The sequence below is a fragment of the Opisthocomus hoazin genome, chromosome 15 (genome assembly GCF_030867145.1).
Source record: "Opisthocomus hoazin isolate bOpiHoa1 chromosome 15, bOpiHoa1.hap1, whole genome shotgun sequence".
Taxonomy (NCBI): domain Eukaryota; kingdom Metazoa; phylum Chordata; class Aves; order Opisthocomiformes; family Opisthocomidae; genus Opisthocomus; species Opisthocomus hoazin.
In genome coordinates this window covers 17,174,200-17,201,054 of record NC_134428.1, presented here as the reverse complement: position 1 = coordinate 17,201,054, position 26,855 = coordinate 17,174,200, and the positions used below count along the sequence as shown (strand labels likewise).

Here is a 26,855-nt window from a genome sequence, read left to right as displayed (position 1 = left end):
TTTGAAAATTGAAGGAGGAAAGAGGTGTTTCTTGAAAAGAAAAAAGGATTATAACTAACAGATAAAGCTGTCTTGCCTGTAACGTGTACTGAAGCAAAGCAGTTGTGTTGAAGCTTAGAGAAGCTATTCATTATATCTGCTGTTTTCCCTCTTGCCCTGCCAAAGTGGCACTTCAGTTAGAAAGCAAATATGTAGCAATAAATAATTTCTGTGGCTTTCTAATAAGGTTCCTTTACATGTACATCTTCCTAAGCTGTGCAAGAAGCTGGGAAAATTTTCCAGTTAGCGTGCCAGAACTGGCTATAAAGATTTCCCATGCCACCTTCTGGTATTTGCACTGCTAATATCCCTTCCTATCAAAATGTCAAACTCTGGGTTTGATATGTTGCCCTTCCTCTATAAAGGAATGTTTTTTCCAAATTCAAGTAAATTGGAAGGAAATTACAATGTAACTATCTAAACTAAGTATTGTGAGCTTACAGGCAGCTAAAGAGGGTTAAACAGTGTGTTCAGCCTGTAGGTGGAGAGCATTCATGCTGCCTCTGCATTAATACAACCTGTTTTGAAGACTGGTGGTACCACACTAATTCCATTAGATTGTATTTGACCTGTGGGTTCCTTGTGTTCTGCTAGGTTACAAGAACTGATCTCCACTCCTCTAGGTCTTAGTAATTGGGACAGCTCTGTTAAACCGAGTGTCAACTTGCTACACCATTGCCTAACCCTGCTGCCATTGCTGGTATTGGTCTTTATGCCGAGTGCCTTCACTTGTGTGCTTTGCTTTGGCTCTATACTGTAACAGTAATTTTCAGGGGAAATTTCACTTCTATAGCCATATGTGAAGAATGTGACTTGTACTAGCAGTTACTGTTCTGCACTACACCAGACAGTGACAGAGCCTTAAAGTGCTGGGGTTAGCAAGGTTCAGCTGTACTTCTATTTTAATCACATAAATGTTTGGAACTGCATTCAAAGCAAGTACATTGGAAACCCTCTGTTCTAGAGCTGGTAACAGAGCAAAAGCACTGAGTCACAAAAGATTTGCTGTATGCTTGAGGTGCACAAACATCTTAGATATTTAGTTTTACTGTCTCTTAAATAAAGCCTAAGACTTCTCTCCATGTAACCTGGCATGAAAGTGGCTGCACTCAGAACGTCAGTGGGGCAAGATACACAGTAATGAGTGTTTTGGTCAAAGGCTGAGGTATGTTTTTTAAAAGTCACCGTAGTTGTTCATTGTGGTTTTCTGTATAGGGAAGGAGAGCCATATCTGCAGATGTGACAGTCCATTGGAAAAAAGGTGGCTTCAGTCATGCAATGATGCTTTTTATTTTGTATTGTTTACATATTGCCTTATGCAGTCAAGGAAATGAGGTATAAAAATACGATTGCATGTGACAGAATGAAAAGGAATGAAAGTGCTTTGTTGCACTATGAGTGTAACAGCCTCAGGTTAAACAGTCTGGCAACTTTGTGTACAGGGAGAGTGATCATCCAGCCCAGCTCTGTTCTCTGTGCATGCAGGGCTTCAGATCAAGTCAGTGGACAGACTCTGCTAATAGTAGTTGTCAGCTATGCTAAATAGCACAGGACTGGGGGCTCATCTACCACAGCCCCTACCTCACTTAATAAGCATTGGTAATGAGTTATTTTAATATGACAGATTTCAGGGTACACTTTCTAAATGATAGTATAGATTCCATGCAAAGAGAGCATGGAGTACTGAGAACATGATCATTAGGAAAGCTTTATGCTGCTGTTAATCACAGTTATAGTGCCAATAGAAGTACAATGGAACTATGAATTTCACATTGGAGCTGTTTACTTGCAAGATACTTTTACTACCTATCATCAGCCTGATAGGGGTTAGGACTGAAATGATTACTTCAGCTGTTGTCTAGCAAGCTGCCTACCATACTTCAGTCCTGTTGACTTAGTACTTGGATGGAGTATGAAGTGTTTCTGCAAAAGCTGGAGAAGTGGTGCTTGATGAAGAGTGTTTACGTACTTGACAGCACATACTTAACTGTATGGGTTTTCAGCTCTTCTGAGCCAAACAAGGCTGATGCTCTTGATATTGCCCATTCCATCTTTCTCCTTCTTCCGAAGTGTGGGAAGATTGGTGCATGTTCAGGCAGAGAAGTGTTTCTGCATTTCTCATTGCTGGATGAAGTTTGAACCTCCACTCCAGGACAGCTGGAATTACTAAATAACATGATATTGCTGTCAATTGAATGTTATGTAAAAAAGCAACACTAGCCAACATCCCCATAAATTACTCTTTATGTAGCTTGCATAGATGAATCTGGAGATTTGTACTAGTGAGGGTGTTTAAAATAGCTCCCTTATCTTTAGTAAGGGCAGAGGTAGGAGCTTTACTTCTATGTTTTGACTTCCATCTCTTGTACTGGTGAGCTGAGACAGGCTGCACACAGTGACAGGTGTCCAGGTCAGAGGGGAGTTTTGTCTTGCCTGGCTCCTGTCCCTGGCTGATACTGGCTGCTTAGGGGGAAGGCTGTTGGACATGGCACATGGGAGGCGATCTGTCCCTAGTCTCTGGGAGGGTTCACTCTCTGGTTCTTGCAGGGTGGTTCAGTTGTGCTCTGTTTGTGGACATTGTAGGGGATGTTTGAATGAAGACTCATAACACTTAAGGAAAACATGGTGTGGGGTTTTTTCCCACTACTTTGTAAACTTACCTTGGAGCCTGGCCGTGTGCATTCCTTCTCTCTTACTGTATGAGTGCTGGTGTTTCCCTGTCCCTGTTGAAATGTGTTAACTGTAGAATTTTTAAGCTTAATTTACAAATACAAAAGATTCTTTTACTGCATTCAAGCCTCATCACCCTCCCACATGTGTCAGAAGAGAGGGACAAGTGTAAATGATGCTGGAGCAAGAGGAGGTACAGGAAAAGTTAGTGAACCTGTGGCAGGTGGAGTAAGCACTGGGTTCTGCAGCTTGAGCTCATGCAGCTGCTTCAGGAACTGTCACAAAGTTGGTGGCTCCAAATCTCCTTCAAAAGACTCAGGATGTTAGGAGTCCCCCAGAATGTAGGGATTAGGGCCACAGGAGTGTCTACCTGTTAAGGCATGTTCATGTCTGAAGCAAGGGCTGGTGAACTCTGTCCTTGGTGTTGGGCAAGCTGTGGACCCAGTGGGGAAAGGCTCCTGCCCATCCTCTGCTGGGTTGGTGTCATTCTGCAAGGAGCCAAGAAAGCAGCTGAGAACCTTGGCGCCATCTCCCCAGCCTCCCTTGCTTAGCCTCCTGACTTCTTAGCTCTACTGCAGTGTTTAATAACTTAAACTAAAACCAAACCCCAAACAACCTACACCTGCATTTGAGGGATGGCCTTGCAGGCTCCAGTAAAAGCACCTGGTCTATGCTGACCTAGTTTTATTTCTTGAGCATATCCCTATCAAAAACCATGCTAATGTGGTGATGGCACAGCATTGAAAGCAGTTCTTATTAAAGGGACATGATGAGAAGCTTTAAAATGACAGTCACTGATAAACATGCAAAGGTCAGGGCAGTGGGAGTGAAACTGCTCCATGTTTACCTGCTGGTAATTGAGAATTCACAGCTTTAGCTCCTGCTAAGTGCTGATGACAGAATGAATTACACAAGGAAATCTCAATTTAAAATGCAAAAGGAAATGGTTCATGTGAGGCCAGATTCTGAGCTGGAATAAATCCTCTTGCTTCAGTGTCTGCTGAGTTCATTAAGGCATGCCTGCTCCCTTCGGCAAAAGACAAAGGTAAAAAGGAGATCCAGGGGTAAGGATTACATCCCTTCAGACATATATCTGCATATCAGCTGTGGTCTAAAGCTTTGAGTGGTGTTACTTGGGACAGGTGTAAGGGATATATTGCTCTGTCTTTGGAGGTCCCTCCTGAAACTGTTGGAGACAGCCTTGCCTCAGGGATTGCTGGCTGTGTGGCTTTATAATAGCTGTTTGCTGAGTTAATGTTCTATTAAAATAAAGTAGACACCTTCTGAAAATCTAGATTTGGAGCAAAGCATCCTTCAGGTTATAGACTGCATATAAATAATCACAGGTATGTTTCTTCATTTGCAGTGTAGATTTTTGGTTACTTTACAGGAGTAGAAATAAATTAAGGTAGTATTGAATTCTTTAACTTTTAATGCATTAAAATAGGTTGTGTTTCTGCTGAGGGGGCATTCCTGATAAAGAATTTGATCTGGTCTTTATGATCTTTTGAAATACAACTGCACTTTTTAAAGCAGTTTTACCTGATCTACTATAAAGGGATAAATATTCTTTTAAAACTGAAGTGTGTAGAACCTTTGCTCTTGCCCATTTTGCTGGATGTAGGTGCCTGCTATTAATAGAATAACAGAATTTTAAGACTCAAGCCCAGTGATTTTTGGCTGTCACATGCAGCGAAGTGGCTTGATTATCAGAATGGGTGCTCTGGGGCTTCTACTATCGAGTCCTTTCAGAATTGCTCAGGATGGGTATGTGAAAGCTGAGCTACCCTTTCAACCATGTTGAAAACCTGAGCAATATGCTTCAAGATCTGTATTTGCTACAGGCTCGCTGCCAGCTGAGGAAACACTACAATATGTGTGCACACATGAACATCACCGATGGTAAGAAACTAGTCTTTTTTTTTTAACATAGGTAGAATCTAATGATTACTTTCCACTGCAAAGCAACTTGGTGACTTAGCAACAGTTGCTGTTTAACTTGGATTGTTGTTGTCCACTAACAAGATAGTACAGAACTGTCTCTCAGTGATTCTGAACAAATCAATCTGGCTACTTTTAAATATATTTGAGAATACTTATTGGACTTCTCAACAATTCCTGATTCTGGAAAATGGATGGTATTGCTGACTTTAAAGTGACAGGAAGTGTTTGTCTCACCCGCTGTTAAAGGTGTTACGGAGTTGGTGTGTTAGAAAAGAGATGAAAACATGACTGTCCTATTTAAAATCTTCATAATGTGTGTTATGGTCTTGAACCATGTTTCAAGGAGGAAAAGTCATCCAGAACAGTCCAAATTTCTTCTCTTCTCCTTAAATCTTAAAGCAAGGAATAAACTTCAAGCTCCCCAAGTTTCAAATGGTGACAGTGTCTCGGCCCTGGGCTGTGGGTTGCTGCTTGTCTGAGGTTTTGCACCAAAGTATTTTTAGTGAGTTAATCTAATAAAATGCCTGAAGGCTTTTCATCTTCTGGGTAGAATATAATTCATAGCTGTCAGGGAAGATGGAGATAAGAATATAAGGCCAAACAAAGCTTCTGCCCAAATGCTGCCACTACTTTGTCACTAGACCAGGTGAAGATCCTCCTGCAGGAGATGTGGTGCGTGGTGCTCGCCTGCCTGCCACTGCCCGTGTGTTTCCTTGGGAAAGGAGAGCGGCTGGCTTGCAGGACATACATACCCTCATTGCTGCAGGTCTTGCTAGCAGCCAGAGACAGACACCAAATGCAGCAGTGGCTGCCCTGATTCAGTTGCATCCCCCGAATGCTTTTCCTCCCAAGTGGAGAAGTCTGCCCTGCAGCTTCTGGCCTTAAAGGAACCCCAAGCTGCCTCTGGAAATTTTAGCCCAGTGTGATGTAGATGAAGGGGTTCAGACAGCTGTTGGCATAACCCAGGCTGATAGCCATATTGTAGGCATAGTAGAAAGGTAGAGTGGGGCGAGTCATGGCGAGCTGGGCCTGTTGCAGGATGTGGAAAGGTGCCCAGCAAATGGAAGAGGCTATGCAGGTAGCAATTGCTATGTGGGTCAGATTTTTTTGTTTGCACCATGATGCATTTTTGGCTTGTCAGCACTTCTGAGGACCTGGCTATCTTGAGCAGGATCCTCCTGTAGGCTGCTGTGATGAGGGTAAAAGGGATGACAAAGACCAGGAAGAATTGGTAGAGTGTACACCAATAAATGTTCCTGTGGGGGTCTGGTAGAAGAATCCTGCAGCCTAGTAGACCTCCAGGCAAGGGGATGAGCTGAGCATACATACACACAGGTGTAATGCTGAGAAAGGAAAGGGCCCAGAGCACACAGATGACAAGGATTGCCACAGAACACTTCCTGAAGCGGGTGGAGATAAAGGGGTAGACAGTGGCTGGGTAGTGGTTGATGGACATAGCAGTAAGGATGTAGGTGCTGCTGAACTGGCTGTTGGCATCCAGGGCAGTGATGACTGGGGAGACAATGTGCACAAAGTGCCAGGCTCTGTTCCCCAGCAGCTGGTGCATGAGGCAGGGCATGCCCAGGAGGAAGAGCAGGTCCACCATGGAGAGGCTGATAATGAAGATATCTGGGACACTGCTGCTAGCACCAGATTTCTTTAAGACTATGCAGATAACCAGGCTGTTACTGATAATGCCCAATAGGCAGATTGTGCCAAAGGGTGAGCATGATGAAGCTGCCATAGCTCACCCTGCTGGGGTCACCTGCAGAGACAAGTGTAGGCAGGAAAGTCAACTGTGCCAGAACCACAGGTGAGGGTGTGCCTGGTGGATATTTCAGCTCCTAGCAGACAATGAGTGTTCTGAATGCAGACAAAGATGGATTTCTTGGGCACATGTAAATGGAGAAGTGCTTTGTCTGTGGTTGTTTAACCATACACAGACACTATCTTAGCAGCTTTCACAAATGCATACCTTACAATGTTGAGTCTAATCAAATGTGCATACACCTGTTCTTCCCTTCTCACGTATAAACAAACACTTTAATAATGAAGAGAAAAGCACCAGTGTGTGTATCATTCCATATATGTGCATGTAGACCCTCTCAAATGCATACATTATAATGAATATATGTATTAGTAGATATATTCACATCTGATACATATATTGCTCAACTGCATGGATATTAATAATCATACTCAGACTTTCTTCAAAACTATCTCACGTAAGTGATTTTTTTTCTTGCCTCCTGTGCACACCTATTATAGTCCATATACTGATGTATATTTTCACTTACCTGTTTATTGCACTTACCAGGCAGAGAAAAGTTTTGGACAGCCTTGGAGCTGTTGGAGGTGCAGCTGTTCGAGCTCTCAGTGTGAGTTGTTTTAAAATCCATCCTTCAGGAAAAACTTGTCCCCAGCAGCAGCTTGAAGATGTTAGCGTTTCATGTTGAAAGAATAAAAGTTGCTGCTTCCTTGGAGATCTATGGGGCTGCTCAGGAAGCCACTGCTCTAAGCATCACCAGAGGCTGTTAACATGGGGTTGGAAACAGCTCGTCTGCTCCTTCCACCACCACTGGGCAAAAGTGATGCTGGGATGTAAGGAGGCAGCATCTGTCACCAGGCTGGCAGCAGTGCTGGAAATACGCTTGCTGGGGGAGCAGAATTTCATTTTCATGCTAAAGAGAGCGATTGGGATTCACTGATGGACTAAGCAATGAACTTGTGCTCTGGAGAGGCAAATGGGACTTGAAAGTAAATAAAATGCTCTAAATAAAATGACAGGTAAGCCAGCACTGAAAGCACACTTTGCTTTTAGGGTCTTATTGAGTATAAATATCTAAGTATAATTCTGCAAAGAACCATGTCAACCTGAAGACAAGTTTGCAGCAAGATTGGCAAGTATAGACTGGCATTAATATCTTTGGATTCTGAAGCAAGATCATCCTAAAACTGAAAAGGTACAAGCTGTGTGAGTAAGCGTGCAGAAAGCACTTGTTTTTCTGGCTGTGCATGATTAAGTTGTAGCACAGATGATAAACAGCATCATTATTCCCCTCCTGTGACGTGCTTTCTCCATTTCAATTCAGTTTGAGGTCTCAAGCACAGTAATAGTTATGTTTCATTTTAGACTGATAGAAGAGAATAGGAGATAAATGAGGGATTTATTTTTAAGGTGTACTTGAAATTACAGCAGTTCAGCATGCAAAAAAGGTAAAACTCTGGAAACATTAAATAAATGAGGTGGTGACTGTGTAATTGTCACACTCATCTCTGCCTTAATTTCCCCGTAACCATGAGTCTTAGCAGCCAGTAGACCCCTAGACTGAAGGCATTACTGCCCAAAAAAAGTAAGATTTGGAAAGTAAGATTAGACTCAAACTGTATCCTGATGATGGGGTCTGCAGTCTGGTGAAAGGCAGGAAGGATTCTGTAATGACTAGAACACTATTTCAAGGCTCGCTTTTTGCTAGCTGTAAGGATTTTCTGCTAGCACTTAGAACTATTTCTTATTTCAGTACTTCACAGCTCTTGGCAGGCAAAGTCCATTTGCACATGGGATAATGTATTCCTTTTACAAGCCAGTGCAAAACACCTCCTTCACCTCACCGCCCCCAGCACCCTACCTCGTTGGAATGTCTTCATTCACAAACACCAGCATCTTTCAGTTTTTTGCAGTCCAGTGCATGCACTGGGGCATTTGCCTTTAGGCTATGTTACCTACAGCTGTGAGTGCATCACTACGCAACTGTCAAGAACAGCACTGTAATCCCCTTTCCTTGCTGTAAACTGGCAGTGCTCCCCTGTAATTGACAGCAGAGTGATCCTAAGGCAGGGGTAACAGCACTGTAAAAAACTTTGTAGATCTATTTGTTAAACCCTTGTTCTATCTTTTAGATGCATTTCTCCAGACTGTGTCATGTAAACAGTATCACAGCACTAGCTCTTCCTACAAGGAAAGTAGAGAAAGTACTTACGGTTTGGGGTTTTTTCCCCCCTCTTACCACTTGTATGCTACCATCAACTGGCAGTTTAAAAAAGAAAATCTTGTTGGGACAAAGCTTTGAAGCACCTGAAAACAAAACAGATTTCATCTGCTTAGTAAATTATGAAAGAAATCTCCTGTTATGGTCTCCATTCTGCAAATCCTTTACCTTTAACTGGAATTCACTTAATACTAAAGCCCTTTACATGAAATGGCATCAGGTCAGCTTCCTGCAGACAGTAACACAGAGTAGGGCTAAGGATGATTTCAGTCTCCTGTTTAAGCGTGGGACCAGCTTATCACTACGGCTGAAAACGTTACCACCAATACTATGTGGACCATGGTGTGGCTCAGATGCTCTTTGTCCAAAATGGAGTCAAAGTTCGTGTTGGTTCATGCAAAACTGAAGGATCACACTAATTCAGTCCTCGGGATTCTGCACTCCCTTTGCAGGTGTGAGGAGTAAACCCATGTAATACAAGCTGTCTGCAATTTGGCTCAGTAATACTGGCCAGCAAAATACTTTAAGTGAGGAGAAAAATTCAGCTCCAAATGTAGCCTTCCTAGAAGTAGACCTGGAAAACTTATTTTTATTGTAGAATAAACAGAATAACAAGACAGCCTGGTTAAACAAACAGCACTTTATTAAACTAATATAGTTAGATATTTAATGCTTAAAAATATTATAGCACTTGCAAAAATGAAAAAAAAGTTTAAATAACATAAGAAGTTACAACTGAGAAGCAGAACAGGCAATTTAAATACCTAAACAAATATGACACAATGTAAGACCTAACTGCATATTACTGATGTGAGGAGGCAATGAGAAGAAGGAAAATATCCCTTCAAAATAAGGCAACATCTAAAGGTATATAAAAGCTTAACATAAGATGACTTAACATAAGATAACCCACATACAATAAATATAAAGCATTAGCATGGTGTGCTCATACTATTTTAACAAAGGCTGTTAAGGCTTAAAAATATTTTTTAACATTCAAAACACATTTCTGGCGTTCTGAGCTTTGACACTTAACGTATCAAAATGACCAACTGCTGCATACAAATTTCAAAAGATAGTACATTCAGAACTCCAGTAACAAATGGGAAGTCAAATACCTACCTACTCTTTCTTTCATCTAATTGTCACTGGCTTAACAGTAGCAGTTATTATTACATCCCTTTACCAAATTCCTTGGAGCATTTCATCATGCACATAGACTTAATATTGCAATGTACTGCTGCTTACTGGTTCTTTTTAATATTAGTTTTACAGTCACAATGTAAGATGCACACTGATTTTCTTCAGTTCCCATAAGGAGTGCACAAAGGCTGAATGCTCAATGAGTAAACAATTACATTGCAAAGGTCAGAATAGCACAGTTAAGTGGCTACGAAGGAAGCGGGAAGAAACCCACTTATTCACTCTTTCCATTACTGGCAGAAAGATCCAAACCCGAAGGACGCTTCTGTGGCAAACTTCCATTAACTTCTTGCTTCCTTATCTGATCCCTGTACACAGGAGAAAAGGATGGTTTTACAGTCTGTTCTTCCGTAAGATTACCATCTTTTAACTTTTTGCTCAAGAAAGCAGAGCAATGTGAGATGTAAACCTGTTAGAGATGCCTGGAACATCCACTGCTGGTTTACCAGAGCTTCTCTCAAAAGATGCAGGAACGTAAGAAGAGGAGATGTTATGTGTTTTAACATCAAAGCTGCAAGTCAATACGACCGGTCTGTAGATTGGGTTGTGTATTTGGATATGCCATGGAAAAAAAGAAGTCTTTTCTGGAATTGGTGGGCAATGTTTCGGACCTGGCAGCATGCCCTGGAGGAGTGGTACAGAGCCCTGGGACAAATGCAAGCACGCTGGGCCTTATACCACGGTCTTGCCATCCTGGGCTCCGCAGGCAGCTTTGTGTCTCCTTGAGAGCTGTGTAAGAAGCTTGGCTGTGACGATGGAGCAAAGTGAGAAAGCCTAGGAGGGAGCATTTGTGGCTTTGCGTTTTGCTCTTCCCCACGCTGACGAAGTGGTTATCATTATTCACTTCCTGACAGGTATTGAAGCGGGCAATAGGTGGCTCTCCAGCGCAACCTGCTGCTGCCTCTCCTCCCAGCTGCGCGCCCGGCGAAGGCACGGCAAAGGCCTCCAGGAGAGGAGAGGCATGACTGGCAAGCAGCACATGTGCAGTATCCAGCAAAACCTGTGATTTCTATTTTGGGCACAGTGCCCCTTTTAGGCACCCCTCTGCCTAGCCCAAATCTACAACTAATTTTGGTCCCTTACTCTACACACATAGGTAAGCCGAGATAGCTGGGTCACCATGCAGAAAGAACTGCAAAAGGTTCATCCTCTAGGCAAAGTCCAGTCTGGAAGTGTGTGTTAACAACTTTTACAGAACCAATGTTATGGAATATTTGCGTTGGTCAGCTTGGGTTAGCTGCCTGGCTATGCTCCCTCCCAGCTCTTGTACAGCTGCTCGTTAGCCTAACATAGGAAACTGAAAAAAGGTCTTCGTAAATCCAAAACACAGCAGCTGGCAAAAAAATTAACTATCCCAGCCGAAACCAGGACAAAAATACGTACTGATGACTAGACATTTATACGCTGCACATTAAGCCACCAAGATAGGCAAAGATACTCCAGCATTCAAGCCACATTTGTTAAACTAAGCAACAGTGGCTCGCTTAGAATAAATGAGGTAATCAATGCCATAGTACAGTTGCAGAGTGTGAAATCCAAGCATGGATCAAGACATTAACACTCACCTTGAAGCATACCAGTAGTTGAGCAGAGTTGAAAGAACGACATAACAAATAGTGAGCACTCCAGAAACTCCCAGTGAAAGTGCACCCAGGCCACACAGCACACAAAGGAGGGCTATGCCACCTATGGCTATTACAACACCTAATAAAAGAAAATCAGTTTGTTATTTAAACAAGTTTATATGCAACTAAATTAGAAGAGCTGACATTCTACCACAACTCTAAATTCAAACTGTTTGGGAAAACAGTCTGCAATCAACTAGCTAGCCACCATAAAAGCTACGCTTGGTCAAGATAAATGGTTTAGTCACATCCTGGTGGCTGAGATTAGAAAGGGAAACAGGACTTCCCCTGTATAGACTATAGTTAATCAGATTACTGTTCTTGCATTAAGAGGTTCACTAGTGATGAGACCTGAGGACTACATACATTAATCCTCAAATGCTTGAACTGGAAACTCCAGAAGGAAGAAGAAAAAAGCAAAAGACATCATGCCTTAAAAGGGAGTAAGTAAGTATGCGCATACAATACCTTCCATAACTATCACACTGATACAGGCCATGACAGCTGTTGTAACAACAAAAATCAGGAAAAATGCAATGGGAATAGCAGACACTGCAATAAACATCAGGAGTGATAAGGCAACAAAAGGATGGTCATCTAAGTATTGGCCAAGACGAGAATTCATAAATGCAACAACCTGTGGATGAAAGAAAAACATTTAAGATTTTGTTTTTTATCTCTTGTCATAGGTAACGTTTAAAGGTCAAGTCTGCAGCTTGAACAGAGGGCAACTGTTGCCTCTGTATTTCAAAAGCAGGAGGACTTTTTGCAAATTTAGGTAACTGCATAGCAAATATAATTCTACCAACAACTCTTGGACTTCCCAGCTCCATTTCTGCACAAATTAAAAAACAAACCCCACCCCAAAAAGCCCTGAAAAAAAGTAAAAAAATCAAATCACAGTTTAGCTGTGCAGATTTCAGTGGGGTCTCAACAGCTATGATTTTGATCTAAACAACTGTACTTGTTAGGAAAAAAAATACTGCAACATTTCAAATTGATGATGATTTTTCTTTTTTCCATGCCTCAGTAGTATTTGCAACGTGCTCATTTATTGAGTGTAAGTACAGTGCAGGCACGTCTGCATCACAAAGTTGTTATGAATTTAATGATAATGTTACTGGTAGAAAAAAAAAATCCTTTTTAGAGAGGCAGTCATACCTATACACTGGAATTTTACCAGAGTAGAGACATTTCCCTTCCCTTAAGGAAATACATACAATTTTCTCACCGCCCAATGACTGACTGGCAGCCAGTCCCCAGGCAGCGATCATGGAACCCACAGGTTTCCCGGAGCTCATGAATTTTGCCAAACTCGCACATTTTGTGTAACTCCCAAAAAAGACAAAATTTTCAGAAAAGCGAGGATTCGAATTCACGGAAAAGAGAAGAGCTCTCTGCTCCCCAGCCAAGCCCCCTTTACAAACTGAGCATGATGTCTACGGTACGGAGTATTTCCGTTGGCCAGCTGGGCTATCTGTCTGGCTGCGCTCCCTCCCAACTCCTGCACACCCGCTCATTAGCTGAATATGAAAAACTGGAACAAGGCCTTGATTTCATAGCAACAACTGGAAACATCAGTGTTATCAACATTCTTCTTGTATCAAATCCAAAACATAGCAGCTACTGGGAGGAAAATTATCCCATCCAAAACCAGGACACATTTACGTAAACTGGGATGTGACATTCCGGGAGTTATGAAAGGAGAATCTTCATAAATATCTTATAGAAAATTATAATCCAGACCCACATTTGAGTTGCTGTGGAAGGACAGCACCATGGAGTGCCATTGCTTCTGCAGCTCTTGCATTTCTTTAGACACGTTGTAATCCTCAGCCACGATCGTGAATCTTCTGAACAACCAGTTCTCACTCAGCCATCCAACTCTCCTTAAAATTAAGGTACAATGAGTAACACGCTTATGCAGATGTTCTGCGAAAACGAAGTATTTCTCTTGCAAAAGCAGAGAACATATGTTTCAGATATTAACATGATCCACAGAGTCTAAAACATAACTTTTACAAAAGTACATCTAATGTAGGGGGCTAGTCCCTGAAAGCTCTTCTGAAACTCCTGAAGGCAAGTATCAAGATAAAAGATGACTCTCACCTCCTTCCTTTATAACACTAAACCTGTATTTAACCCTGAGGGTGTTGAGTTACCAGTAAAATGGTCAATTCTAACTATCCACACGGACAATTTATCGCTACTAGTGCTGGAAACTTGCAAAACATTCCGGAGACTGAGTGTTGCGAGCAGCCTCATGTTCAGAATCGAAGCCATACCCTGCGCAGCTTCAAAACTCTGCATATACAGGCAAAATGCCTTCCAATGCTCTGAACATATTTAATGGTGACAGCTTAAAGGCAACACTCCCCCTTCCCCCAGGGAAATTTGGTCTGTTGTTGCCAGGGAGGTCCCTGCCAGCGGAACATTAACAGGCGCGTTCTCCTGCCGGTCAGCCTGAGCGGTCACCCTGCCCGGGTTACTGTCTTACGCTCGGCCTGCGCGCAGGGGCCCTCCCGCAGCAGCGCGGGAAGGCGGTTGACCCGAGCAGGCTCGCTCCGAGCCAGGCCGCGCCCCGGGCCCAGCCGTTACCTTCACCGCCACCCCGGCCCGCACCGGACACCCAAAGCCCAGGTCGGGACCCGATTAACCGCGGCCGCCCAGGCCGCCGCTACCCGCGGCCCTTCAAGCAGCCCGAAGGCAGCAGCCGGGCCCGGCCCTCCCCGAGCCGCGGCGCGGGGCACAGCGCGGGTTCGCCTCCGCGGGGCGGGCGGAGGCCGCGCAGGGCTGAGGGGCCGCGGGAGGTAAGGGGGGCGCGGCTCCGGCTGCCTCGCACTGCGCTGCTGGCGCCGGGCCTGACAGGCCGCCCCGCAGTCCCCGGCCAGGCGCAGCGGAGCGGAGCGGGGCGGTGCCGCCCGCCCGCCCTCCGCCGAGCCGGGGCCGTCGCTCTCACCTGCGGCTGGTGCCCGCCGGGCCGCAGCCCCCGCCGGCGGCTCGCCCTCCCGCCCTCCGGACGCGGCGCGGGCTGGGCCTGCCGGGGCGGAGGGAAGCTGCTGTCTCCTCTCCGCGGGGGCCGGCGGCGCGGCGGGCTGGGCTGAAGGGAGGGCGAGGGCCGGGGCAGGGCCAGCCGTGGCGTGGGACAGGCGCCGCAGTGGGCTTGTTCAGCGGGGAGGGGGTCCGGGAGGTTCCCGCAGCCCGCCGGGCTCCCAGGCGCTCGTTTGTTTCTCTTCCGTGTCCCCCCTCCTGTCCTGCGTCCCTCCGCCCCGCAGCCCGGGGGTGCGGGAGGAGCGGAGCGGCGGGCGGGGCTGGGCGCTGCCCGCCTCGCTCCGTGCTGCGCCTCATGGCCCCGCGCCACCGGCAGGCCCAGCCCGAGCCGCGGGGCCCGCTGCTGCCGGCGGGTTGCGGCGCGGCGGTGGCGCCGTGCGGGGTGGTGGAGCGGCAGCTGCGCGACGCTTCATGTGGCGTAGCCACCTTCCCCCTGTCCCCGGTGTCTTGTTCCCACGCGTGTCCGCCCAGTCCGGCTGCCTCCACGGGTGTTCGGGTGGCCACGCCGCTGGAGGGTCAGCAGGACCAGCGCACCCGCCAGTGCTCAGCACTCGCGCTGGGGTGAGGGAGGCCTCCGCTGAGCAAGAGGGAGCGGCAGTGGCGTGGCGGGCGGCGGGGCCGTGGGCCTTGGAAGCCGTGCAGGGTGAGGGGTGGTGCACGGTGCCTGGGCCCTGCGGCTTTCCAGAGCCAGCACGATGGTGTTACGTGGAAGCGTGAAGCTTCGGCAGATCCCCAGCTTTTGCTGCATAGAATTTTTTCTGCTGTAAATTTGCAGTCAGAAATTGGTAAAATATTTGTGTTTCTCACAACTGCTTTAATCACTCTTTTTGATTGGTGCCATCCGTGAGAGTATTGCAGAACTTTAAACGTTAGTGGTTTCAAATTGAAGCAGAGGAAGCTCCAGCTGAACATGAGGAAGAATTTCTTCCCTCTGAGGGTGACGGAGCACTGGCACAGGCTGCCCAGGGAGGTTGTGGAGTCTCCTTCTCTGGAGATATTCAAGACCCACCTGGACAAGGTCCTGTGCAGTCCACTGCAGGCGACCCTGCTTCGGCAGGGGGGGTTGGACTGGATGACCCACAGAGGTCCCTTCCGACCCCGACCATTCTGTGGTTCTGTGATTCATGATTATTTTTTAAAGGCAACAAAATAAATAGAAAGTTTAATGTGGAGCGTGCTGGCCTTACAATGCAATGAGAGGTTTTATAAAAGGTGGGGATTTTACTGTATCAGACTGTGGGAGCACTGTGTCGCTGAGGTGCTGATTTCAACGGGCTCTGCAGGAACAAGGATCTGTGCAGATGGAAGGTGGAGGAGAGATCTGCATATTAATACAAATTTGGACCGTGGGCTCTAAAAGCCTGACACAAGATACCTGCAGGAAGAGGATGGCGAGGGCAAGTTTATTTTGCTTGAACTGTTGAAGTGTTTATATCTCATATTATTGATAAGTGCATAGTGTATTGATATGCCTAGTAGACTAGTGCATATAAAATCAAATTTCAATTTGTTACTTTTATGTATTTTTTTTAAAGCGAGCGTAGAGAAAAACTGGTAGATTACAGTGTGACGTAACCCAGCGATAATGGCACTAAAAAGTTTAATGCCTCCGTCGAGTTTAGAAGTACGTTGGAGATATTAAATTTCTGACTGTTTTCAAAGCATGCCATAGCTGCAGTTTTGGAGATAGTCTTGTACATCTTAGTAAATTATTTTCCTGCTATGCATAATTATTTCTTCTGCTAAAAATTTGCATATAATATCTTTCTGTAGAAAATAACTGATTTTAATGTTTCCCAAGTAGCACAAGTAATTAACTTCAAAGGGCATGCATATATACACATCTGAGTTGTTGTGCGCAAAGGAACAGTAGTCACTGTAACTGTTGCTTAATTGAGCTTGTCTTCATACCAGCATCAGCTGGAACTAGCAGGAAAATACTCATGTTGCAAACTAGCACTGAAGTATTTGGAGAGTTACAGCACACGCTAGCCGAGCAGTTGCCAGCTCCACCATTAGTAGTGCTAGTTCTGTACCCCACGCTGCTGCCTGCTGTTTAAAGATCAGCTTAGTTTATGGTAGGAACATTCATGTGTGGCCAGGCAGGAACAATGTTCTATTTTTATTTGTTATTAGGTCAAGATATAAGGAAAACAGTGCTCTTAAATCAGGGATATGAGCCATTCTCACAGTTTAGAGAAAATGGGATGAAAAATAGCATCCAAAGATGCTGGGAAAGAGTTTAAGTTAAAATGGAAGGCTCGCTGTGTTGGCAGAACATGTAGAAGGCCTCTCTCGAGGGTCAGTATAAGGAGACTGTGCTAGGTTTCATGTCAGATAGTAACAGCTCTCATTAGTGAAGAAATTTGAAGGAGGACTCTTTCAGGACATAGTGACAACTGTGAGTGGGAGGCAGATGCCTACGAACAAGCTTAGAGGAACTGGGAGTAGAAGCATCCCACCTGCTGTCTGCAGATCTTCAGGGAGTTTGATTCCGAATGGTGGAAAAGTGTTGGAGATGTTTGGTTTCAAGATTTTGAATCTTAATATTTTTTTTTTCCATCTGTACCTAAGAGAATTTGGGTTTATATTGCTTTGATTGTTCTGGGAGCTCCCGTGCTGTGTGCAGTGTTTTCGTACAAATGTCAGAATATCTCAGATGTCTTAGGACTACTTTTTTAGTAGCTTTCAGAGGTAAAATGAACCCGTACAGTTGCTCATTGGTTCTGGAATGGAATTTCCCTGACCACAGCTTGGCGCAACATTGCACTGAAAGGGGCTCTTTTCTCTCTGCTCCAGGAAGAGAGGAAGGGGGAATTCCTGTCACCAAGCACCAGCTATGCTGTAACTGCGGTGACAAAGCTAAGGACTGAAAGGCAGAGCGTCAAAGTTCACCAAGCTGGAACAGGCAGAGGGACTGGTAACAAGGGCGTCTGCAGGTAGTACCTGCTCTTACCCTGCTCACTCGTGCACTCTGTGGATGTGTAAGGCATGCTGGGCATCTCTCTCTTTCTCTTTTCCCGTAACTTTAGACGTGCTTTTTTCTCATGGCAATTACTGTGGGGCTCCGTCTGCTGTAAGCCACAGTTAAGGGCCCAGAGTCCCTGGGACATTACAAGACATTTCCCTATGCTCACTTTAAAAAAAATACATAAAAGCAACAAATTGAAATTTGTTCCTCCCCACAGGCAGTGGGGAGGAAGCTGATTTTGCAGAAACTGGAAAGAGCAGGGTGGAAGAAAATCTTGTGAAAAATGGAGAGAGTTAGAAAGATTAAGGTGAAAAGTGAGCTTCAGGAGGAATGGAGAAAAAGAGACTGTGTGGTTTGGACAGGAAGAAAGCTTAGTGATGTAAATAAGGAAGACGAGAGCTGGGGGAGAGATTTTTCTTCTTCCTGGCAGTTGGGATAGGAGACCGGTTGCTTTGACACCTTGTATGGTACCTGAAATTAGTGTCTAATTCTTTTCCAGTGCATGTAACGACAAGGATCCTGATATTGAGGGGAGGACCGAAAACTTCTAAGCAAACAAAAAACAAAGCAAAATGAAGCCAACACAGAGCCCGAGGCTCCTCAGGGTAAGTTCTTTCTATAGTGACTGTAAAAGATCAGTAACTTTTTCAAAACTTCAGATGAAATTGGTCATTACTGGTGGCTAGTGGTTTGACATTGGAAGAACTTTTATTTGAAGACACGCGTTCTTGTTGAATATTCTTTGGACCTAAGCCTTTATAATACACTTCGTATTAAGAATTCCTTTGCTCAGGTATGTAACTTTTTGAAAGGTTAGGTGGCATATAAATCAAGAGTTGCTTTAGGATGAACAATGGCTTTCCTAATAACTCCTGTACCTTTAAGAATGAAGGAACCTCCTAATAAACTGCATGGTTTATTCATTTTTACAGTACACTAAGGCCCAGTCCTTTAGTCATTGATGAAGAACAATTCATGCTGTCTTTAATGAAATGTTCCTGGCAGTGATAATGTCTTAATTTCTGCGTGTCTGTCTGCAGGCGTGCTGGAGAATACTGAAGAGGTAAACCAGATCAGTCCTTTCTCAGTTTTTCTTTCTAAATGGGCTCTACTTTGATACTGAGGAGGGCACAGTTTTGTCTGCTGGAAAACTAGGTTTGGGCAGACTAGTTTTCCAGTCATCTATCAGAAAGAAATAACCACTTGCTAAAAATGTATTAAAATTATGTAAACAATGATTCTGCATTATTCAAACATAATCGTATTGGGTAGTAACTTTGTTTTTCATGGTGATTTAGTTCACTGGCGTTCAGATACCCCATACTTCCACCTCCTTTTTCTGATAGTTTCACTGTGTATTTGTGTCCTGGGTTTGGCCAGGACAGGGTTAATTTTCACCGGACTCCAGGAAGGGGCACAGCTGGGGGGTGGGGGCTGACCCCACCTGGCCAAACAGAGCTGGGTATTCCATACCTTGTGACGTCACGCTGGGTTCCGGTGGGGGGGGGCGGCGCGGCGGGAACTCTCTCGCGGCTCAGGAGCGTGCGGCGCCGGTGCGGTCCGAGAGAGCGGGTCTGTTTTTGTGGTGTTTTCTCCTTATCTGTACCATTGTTGTTACTGTTCCCTCTGTTTGCTGTTCTGTTAAACTGCCCTTATCCCGACCCACCAGTTTCTGCCTGTTTCTTTCCATTCTCCTCCGCACCCCGGCACGGGGAGGGGCGGCCGCGTGGCGCTTTTGTTGCCGGCGGCAGCCGAAACCAAAACATTAAATTGGCGCCCAAACGTGGGGCGGGGATAACGGCAGGGCTGAGCAGCGGGTGTTAAAACTGCTTTCTTACATTTTGTTAAATTTTGTTATAGGCATTTTGCTGTGTTAGTTAAACAGTCGCCGGTAAAAATGTTTCTGTCTGTGATCAGATGGCTGTGGTTTTTGAATCCATACTTGCACTATGTTTTCCCTGTGGTGCTGTTCATTACGTCAGGGAAAAGGATCAGGATGATGATTTTGCTATACTGTATGATATCGACTTATGACATGATAACGTCAATGTGCATGAAATTAGGCTTGTATTTGCATGTGGCACTGCGGTCATTTCCGTACCTCGGATCCTATGTCCTAGAATTTGTTAATAATCAAACCCAGCCTGTGGGGAAAACCGAAGGGGATACCTTCCCCCACTCTTTCGCCCCCCCTCTTTCCCTCAGGCTAGTCCTAAGGGCTTTTGAGAATTTCGAGTACCCCTGGGATGCTCAGGGCAGCACTCTCCTTTTGTTCTGCCTCCTGAATGGGTTTTGGGTCTTGTTTAGGGTTAAGCAAGTAGTTAAGAACATCATGCAGAGACCTGCCCCGGGGCTGGATAGCTGTGAGTGGCTGGGTGTGTGGGACAGCATGGGCAAGTACCTAGGGCAGTGGGCACCTCCGGTGTTCTTTAAACTCACCCCTGAGGAAGTACAGGATCCGGACAAACTAGTAAAGTATCTGGAAAAAGTGTGCTGCCACCCTGGGAACTCCAGAGAGACACAGATCACAGCAACGTGCTGGGGTCTGGCCCACGCCTACCGAGCCATGTTCAACCTGATTCAGTGCCCTAAAGGGGAAAGGGGGGGAAACGAAGCGGCAGGCACTGCGGGTGGCGCTGCCCCCCCAGCCGGCCCTGCAGCCCCTCCAGCCCAGCAGGCAGTCACAGCCCCCCAGACTGGCACCGCCGCTGCCACAGCTGCAGGGTCTGCCTCGGTTTCCCTGGCAGGCACAGCAGCTGCTCCAGCCCCAGCTCCAGCCGCAGGCACAGTGACTGAGCCCAATGACCAACCTGTGCCGGTTGCAGTCGCCCCTGTAAAACTAAAGAAAGACGCAAAGAGAGCAGATCGCTCCGGGAGGGATGACGATGAGCCAGGGTCATCGCGGGAGATAGAGACAGAGATCATCACCCGGTCCCTGTCCCTGGGCGAGCTGCGAGACATGCGGAAAGATTTCAGCCACCACCCAGGCGAGCACATTGCCACCTGGCTGCTGCGGTGCTGGGATAACGGGGCCAGCAGCTTGGAATTAGAGGGCACGGAAGCCAAGCAGCTGGGATCCCTGGCCAGGGATGGGGGCATTGACAAGGCTATTGGGGAAAAAGGAACAAGTCCTCAGCCTCTGGAGGAGACTTCTGTCAGGCGTGAGGGAGAGGTACCCCTTCAGTGATGATTTTGTATGCTGTCCTGGCAAGTGGACCAATATGGAAAGGGGTATTCAGTACTTGAGGGAATTAGCTGTGCGGGAGTTGGTTTACTGTGACACAGACGATGAGCAGGTACCCACAGACCCAGATGAACTCCAGTGCTCACAATCCATGTGGAGGAAGTTTGTGCGGAGCGCACCATCCTCATATGCCAACTCACTGGCAATAGTAGACTGGAAAGGTAAGGAGGCACCAACAGTGGATGAGGTGGCTGTCAGACTCCGGCAATATGAGGAAAGTCTCTCTTCCTTCCTTGTCTCAGCCGTGGAGAAACTGGTCAAGCGACTAGACAGGAATATGTCGTACTCCCCACCTGTACGGGCCAGTGTCTCAGCTATTAGGGGCAAGCGTTTCTCTGCTCAGGAGAGGGAATACAGAGGCTACACACCCCGGGGCACCCTGTGGTTCTACCTGCGTGACCACGGAGAGGACACGAGGAAGTGGGATGGAAAACCCACCTCAAGTCTAGAGGCACGAGTGTGTGAGTTGCAAGGTAAAGCAATCACCAAAGGGGATTCTCTTAGGAAAAATGCCGCTCCAGTTTCCAGCAGCCAGCTCTCCAGACCAGGTAGACAGTTTGACCTTGATTCCGATCCTCTGGAGGGGACCTCCAAGTCATTTTTACAGCAGGTGAGCAGCAAGTTCTCTGACGAGGATTAGAGGGGCCCTGCCTCCAGCCAGGTGGAGGAAAGGGACAACCGTGTTTATTGGACGGTGTGGATTCGGTGGCCTGGCACGTCAGATCCACAAGAGTATCAAGCTCTAGTGGACACTGGTGCACAGTGTACTTTAATGCCATCAGAGTTCAAAGGGTCAGAGTCCATTTGCATTTCTGGAGTGACAGGGGGGTCCCAAGAGCTGAGTGTACTGGAGGCTGAAGTGAGCCTCACTGGGCAGGACTGGCAGAAGCACCCCATTGTAACTGGCCCCGAGGCTCCGTGCATCCTTGGCATAGACTATCTTAGGAGAGGGTATTTCCAGGACCCAAAGGGGTATCGGTGGGCTTTTGGCATAGCTGCTTTGGAGACGGAAGAAATTAAACAGCTGTCCATTTTGCCTGGTCTCTCGGAGGATCCTTCTGTTGTGGGGTTGCTGAGGGTTGAAGAACAACAGGTGCCAATCGCGACCACAACGGTGCACCGGCGACAGTATCGTACCAACCGAGACTCCCTTCTCCCCATTCATCAGCTGATCCGCCAGCTGGAGAGTCAAGGAGTGATCAGCAAAACTCGCTCACCCTTTAATAGTCCCATATGGCCAGTGAGAAAATCTACTGGAGAGTGGAGACTGACAATAGACTACCGTGGCCTGAATGAAGTCACACCACCGCTGAGTGCTGCCGTGCCAGACATGCTAGAACTTCAGTATCAGCTGGAGTCAAAGGCAGCCAAGTGGTATGCTACAATTGACATTGCTAATGCATTCTTCTCCATCCCTTTGGCAGCAGAGTGCAGGCCACAGTTTGCTTTCACCTGGAGGGGCATCCAGTACACCTGGAATCGACTGCCCCAGGGGTGGAAACACAGTCCCACCATTTGCCATGGACTAATCCAGACTGCACTGGAAAAGGGTGAAGCTCCAGAACATCTGCAGTACATCGATGACATCATTGTATGGGGTGACACAGCGGAAGAGGTTTTTGAGAAAGGGGAGAAAATAGTTCAGATCCTTCTGAAAGCCGGTTTCGCCATTAAGCGAAGTAAAGTCAAGGGACCTGCGCAAGAGATCCAGTTTTTGGGAATAAAATGGCAGGATGGGCGCCGTCAAATCCCAATGGATGTCATCAACAAAATAGCAGCTATGTCTCCACCAACCAGCAAAAAGGAAGCACAGGCCTTCCTGGGTGTTGTGGGTTTTTGGAGGATGCACATCCCAAATTACAGCCAAATTGTAAGTCCTCTGTACCACGTGACCCAGAAGAAGAATGATTTTGAATGGGGCCCGGGAGCGTATAGGGGAAGCTCGGATTTCAAAGCGTGGCCCTCCCGGGACGACATCCCCTTTGTAGGAAAATGGCTGCCCCCGCAGGCAGCCAACACGTGTGATTGTGTGTCCGTGCGGGCTGAGGAACCAGAGAGGCTGTATGACTTTCTGGAGGCTCACCGAGCTCGCCCCTTGCTCCAGGGGCAAGGCTGGGTGAGGGACCATTGGTTTCGGTTACAGAGTGTGGTAGACAGAATGAAAGTGTTGCAAAAAGAAGCCAGAGTTAAGAGGGGGAAGGGAAAAGCGATCATCTGTGCGGTGCTGGGAGCGAGTTTGGCTGAGGCGGTGGTAGATTCTCTGCAAGCGGCAGTAGAAACTCTGCGAGAACAGTTGCGGGAAAGTAAGCGGCTGCTGGAGGAGAAGAGGTGCCAAAACGTAATATTGAAGGAGGAGTTAAGGAATCAGCTCCTGAGGGACTCAGACTCTGGCGGAAACAGAAGTAGCGCGGGCAGAGAAAGGGATACGATCGATCTATCCCCCAAGGGGACTTGAAGGGAGCAAAAGAGGCCGCAGGCAGCCCCCCCCACATGTACCCCTTGGTTAAAACGGAATTCGTATATGAAGACGACGGTGATAATCGTCCTCAGGTTATTACTAAAGAAACCCCTTTTGCGGCAACCGAATTGGCAAAGCTGCGAAAAGATTTTGCGAGAACCGCGAGAGAATCGGAGACAGAATATGTCTGGAGGGTGTCCCTGTCGGGGGTGGACGGGATCTCGTTGTCGGAAAGGGAAGCGGAAGGGTACTGGGCCCCGGGTTTGTTCTTAACTACCGGCGATCGCCGAGCCCCGTTGTCGCTGACGCAGAGGGCTGCGTACTGCGTCGGTGGCCGGGGAGGAAAGTGTGGACGTGGGGGGAGATAGCCCAAGAGCTGATTAACTATGGGAGGAAATACGGACCTGTTAACCGGCCATATCAAAGGGCTGAAACCAGAGCCGTGCGAGCCGCAGAGCGAGGGAGTGGGCAGTTGTTTTTCTCAGGGAGAAGCCCGGAATCTGGCCGGGAGAGGAAAGCCCCTGAATCGGCAGGGACTCTGGCAGTTAGGGCTTCAGAAGGGCATTCCCCGGGACTTCATGGATGGACTCCCGACCAAGAAGCTAGGACAGCTTGTGCAAAGATGGTCAGGGCGAGAAATCGCTTTTGCGCCAGGTCCTAGTGCCCCACCCGTGGTGGAACTCAGGGGGGGAACGAAATAGGGAAGAAGCTGGTGGGAAACTAAATCCTCCGCTCCCCCAGGGTGAGGGGGGAGGCAGAGAGTGGATGTTTGTAAGACGACTCACCTTCAATAACAAAGGGGATTTATTGATTACGGTGGCGGTAGAGCCAAAGAGGAGACCGGTAACCTTTTTGGTTGATACCGGAGCACAAATTACTGTGCTAAGCCGGGTCGAGGCGGAACGGTGTGGAATTTCGGTCCCGTCCAAAAGCCTGATAGTTTTAAACGCCTTAGGGAAAACTCAGTGCCCATGACTCCGGTGACATTATGGCTACCGGGGGAGGGAGAACCCGTGGACACCATGATAGCTGTGGGACCTTTCCAAATGAACCTTTTAGGCATGGATGTTTTAAAGGGTAAACAGTGGCGTGATATCCAGGGAAATTCGTGGTCCTTCGGTGCCTCCCAAATTAGACAATTGGCTAAAACCCCCAGCGCGGAGGTGCGTCTGCTACAAGCGGCGCCTGCCCTCCCCCCTTCTAAATTAACTGATGTGAAACCCTGCCCGCTGCCGTTGGGAGCCAGGGCAGGCATAGCCCCGGTGCTGGCAGAGCTGCGGGAACAAGGAGTGGTGGTTCCCACCCACTCGCCTTACAATTCCCCGGTCTGGCCGGTGTGAAAACCTAATGGAAAGTGGCGGTTAACTGTCGATTACCGCTGTTTGAATGCTAATACGGGACCGTTAACTGCTGCTGTGCCCAACATTGCCGAGCTCATTAGCACCATTCAGGAGCACGGGCACCCGATTCTGGCAACTATTGATGTTAAGGACATGTTCTTTATGGTTCTCCTTCAACCTGAAGATCAGAGCCGTTTTGCTTTCACCTGGGAAGGACAGCAGTGCACTTTCACGCGGCTTCCCCAGGGCTATAAGCACTCTCCCACGTTAGATCACCATGCTCTAGCGCAGGAATTGGAAGCGATCCCCATACAAGTGGGGGTGAAGATTTATCAGTATATAGATGATGTGCTTGTGGGAGGGAGTCAGATAGAGGAAGTTAAGGAGGCGCAGCGGGACATTATCACCCATTTAGAACATACAGGATTGACGATTCTGCCCGAAAAAATACAAGCCCCTTCTAGTGAAGAGAAACTTTTGGGAATCTGCTGGAGAGGGGGAATGACTTGTATCCCCCCTGATACTCTGTCCTCCCTCGATCTAATTGAAATGCCAAAATCAAAGAAAGAGCTACAGCATGCATTAGGACTACTCGTGTTCTGGAGAAAACATATCCCTAATCTTTTGATTATTGCTAGACCTTTGTATGATTTACTGTGGAAAAAGGCCCAATGGGAGTGGACCGAGGTCCACGATGAGGCGTTACGACTGTTGGTGTTTGAGGCAAATGCCTACCAAGCCCTTAGACCTATCCATCCAGTGGACCCAGTCCAAATCAAATGGGGGTTGCCTGAACTGGGCTCTCAGTTAATTTGTGGCAAAAGGAACCAGAGGGGCCCATTTGGCCCATCGGGTTCTATTCACGTAATTTCAAAGATGCTGGAAAAAGATACACAACTTGGGAAAAGGGCCTATTTGTAGATAGTCTGGCTTTGAGAGAGGCTGAAGGAACTATCCAACAGCAACCCATAATCCTTTGGGACCCATTTAAAGTGACCAAAGCAGTTTTAACAGGAACCCCACCCCCTGACGGGGTGGCCCAAAGGGCCTCTGTATGGAAATGGTATGATTTATTTCGTGAGACGCAAGCTCGATGGTGGCCAATTACCAGGGAGGAATGCAAAACATGTATGTCCTCTTGTGAACAGTGTCATGTCTGTTTGGGCATACACCCCCTGGAAAACAACCCCCTACGCTTGAGAGAAGGAAAGAGTTTGTGGGAGGCCTGGCAGGTTGATTATTATTCCTTTGTTCTAACCCGAGAAGCGAGTTTGTTTCTGTTCTTATTTTCTAGGAAGGAGCAACCAACCTGGATACACTCTCCCAGAGGAAGTAAAACGGACACAGATTGCGACTTAATCAGAATGCGCACGTTATTGTTGGTCATACTGGTTCGGGGATGCATCTATGGAAGCCATGGAAAACCACTTCCTCCACCTCCCACTGATCCCTATGATCCCTTTAAGGACAATGAGTTTGTGTTGTTAGCCAAGGCTGTAAGTCGAACTTTTAATCTGAGTCACTGTTGGGTCTGTGGTGGACCCCTGGGGTTATCGAGCTGGCCATGGACGTCTACACCCCTCACCCCAGCCCAGATTGTGAGCAATTACAGTGAGACCACGAATTCTACTTGGGGTGATAGCGGAACATGGCCAATTCAGTTTCCGGCTGTCGGGCAATATTGTTTAAACCGTGTCCAGGAGGGAGGGATCCATGTTGGGGAAAGCAAGTGCAAATGGACACTCACCCATAAGCTAGTTGATAAAGATAGAGGTGTCCGCGTATGGATGTGGCTTGATGAAGCCGGGCACAGTCGGGGATTTAAGGGATACTGGTCAAGCAAAAATGAAACCTTCCTCCAGCGGTCCAATTATTACCCCTATAGTCAAGTGTGTGAGTGGAAAAATGATTCTGGCGCCTGGTACTGCACTGGCCGCATAAACGACAACCCCACTGAGTTTTTTAGCCCTTTTGGCGACAAGGACACAACTCATTTTCAATCTCCAAGGGAGACAGCTGGACCATTTGCTTATGGCACTAAGGCAAAAAGGGGTCATTATTGGATCTGCGGACATACTGCCTACAAATGTTTACCGGCAGAATGGGCAGGGACTTGTTACGTAGGGATTATCCGGCCCATGTTTTCCGTCCTCCCAGAGACGGGTGGACCTCGTTTGGGGATAAGACTATATGATGATCTGGGGGATAGAAGGATTGCCCGTAAAACGCGATCTATTGAGGTTAACCTGGGTGGAACGCAAAAATGAGGGAGTGATGAGTGGCCTCATGAGAGAATAATTCAGCATTATGGACCTGCCACC

The 26,855-nt window shown here is 46.9% G+C and overlaps 2 protein-coding genes and 1 pseudogene across 2 annotated transcripts in view; 1 reads left to right on the top strand and 2 right to left on the bottom strand.

Moving 5' to 3' along the window:
• Window positions 1-5,425: 5,425 nt before the first annotated feature.
• Window positions 5,426-7,052, bottom strand: LOC142363181 (melanin-concentrating hormone receptor 1-like; annotated as a pseudogene).
• Window positions 7,053-9,264: 2,212 nt separating this feature from the next.
• LDAF1 (lipid droplet assembly factor 1) lies at window positions 9,265-15,017 on the bottom strand. Its single transcript, XM_075436176.1, has 5 exons — window positions 14,430-15,017; window positions 13,221-13,359; window positions 11,939-12,107; window positions 11,411-11,549; window positions 9,265-10,153 (listed from the first exon to the last, which is right to left on the bottom strand). Exons 1-5 carry the CDS (start codon window positions 14,816-14,818, stop codon window positions 10,060-10,062), a joined length of 930 nt encoding a protein of 309 aa, XP_075292291.1. The 5' UTR covers window positions 14,819-15,017; the 3' UTR covers window positions 9,265-10,059.
• The window catches only part of DNAH3 (dynein axonemal heavy chain 3), an 86,602-nt gene continuing 74,590 nt past the window's right edge, over window positions 14,844-26,855 (top strand). The window contains exons 1-3 of the mRNA XM_075436173.1: window positions 14,844-15,082; window positions 17,992-18,097; window positions 25,829-26,030. Coding sequence (XP_075292288.1) covers window positions 25,899-26,030 — 132 coding nt within the window. The 5' untranslated portion in view covers window positions 14,844-15,082; window positions 17,992-18,097; window positions 25,829-25,898. The remainder of the gene's footprint in view (window positions 15,083-17,991; window positions 18,098-25,828; window positions 26,031-26,855) is intronic.

Coding starts and splice junctions, on each gene's coding strand:
- LDAF1 (XM_075436176.1), bottom strand. CDS start 14,818: ATGAGGCGCAGCACGGAGCGAGGCGGGCAGCGCCCAGCCCCGCCCGCC. Junction 13,360..14,429: donor CCGGCGGGCACCAGCCGCAG/GTGAGAGCGACG, acceptor CTTAATTTTAAG/GAGAGTTGGATGGCTGAGTG. Junction 12,108..13,220: donor CCTTCCACAGCAACTCAAAT/GTGGGTCTGGAT, acceptor TTTCATCCACAG/GTTGTTGCATTTATGAATTC.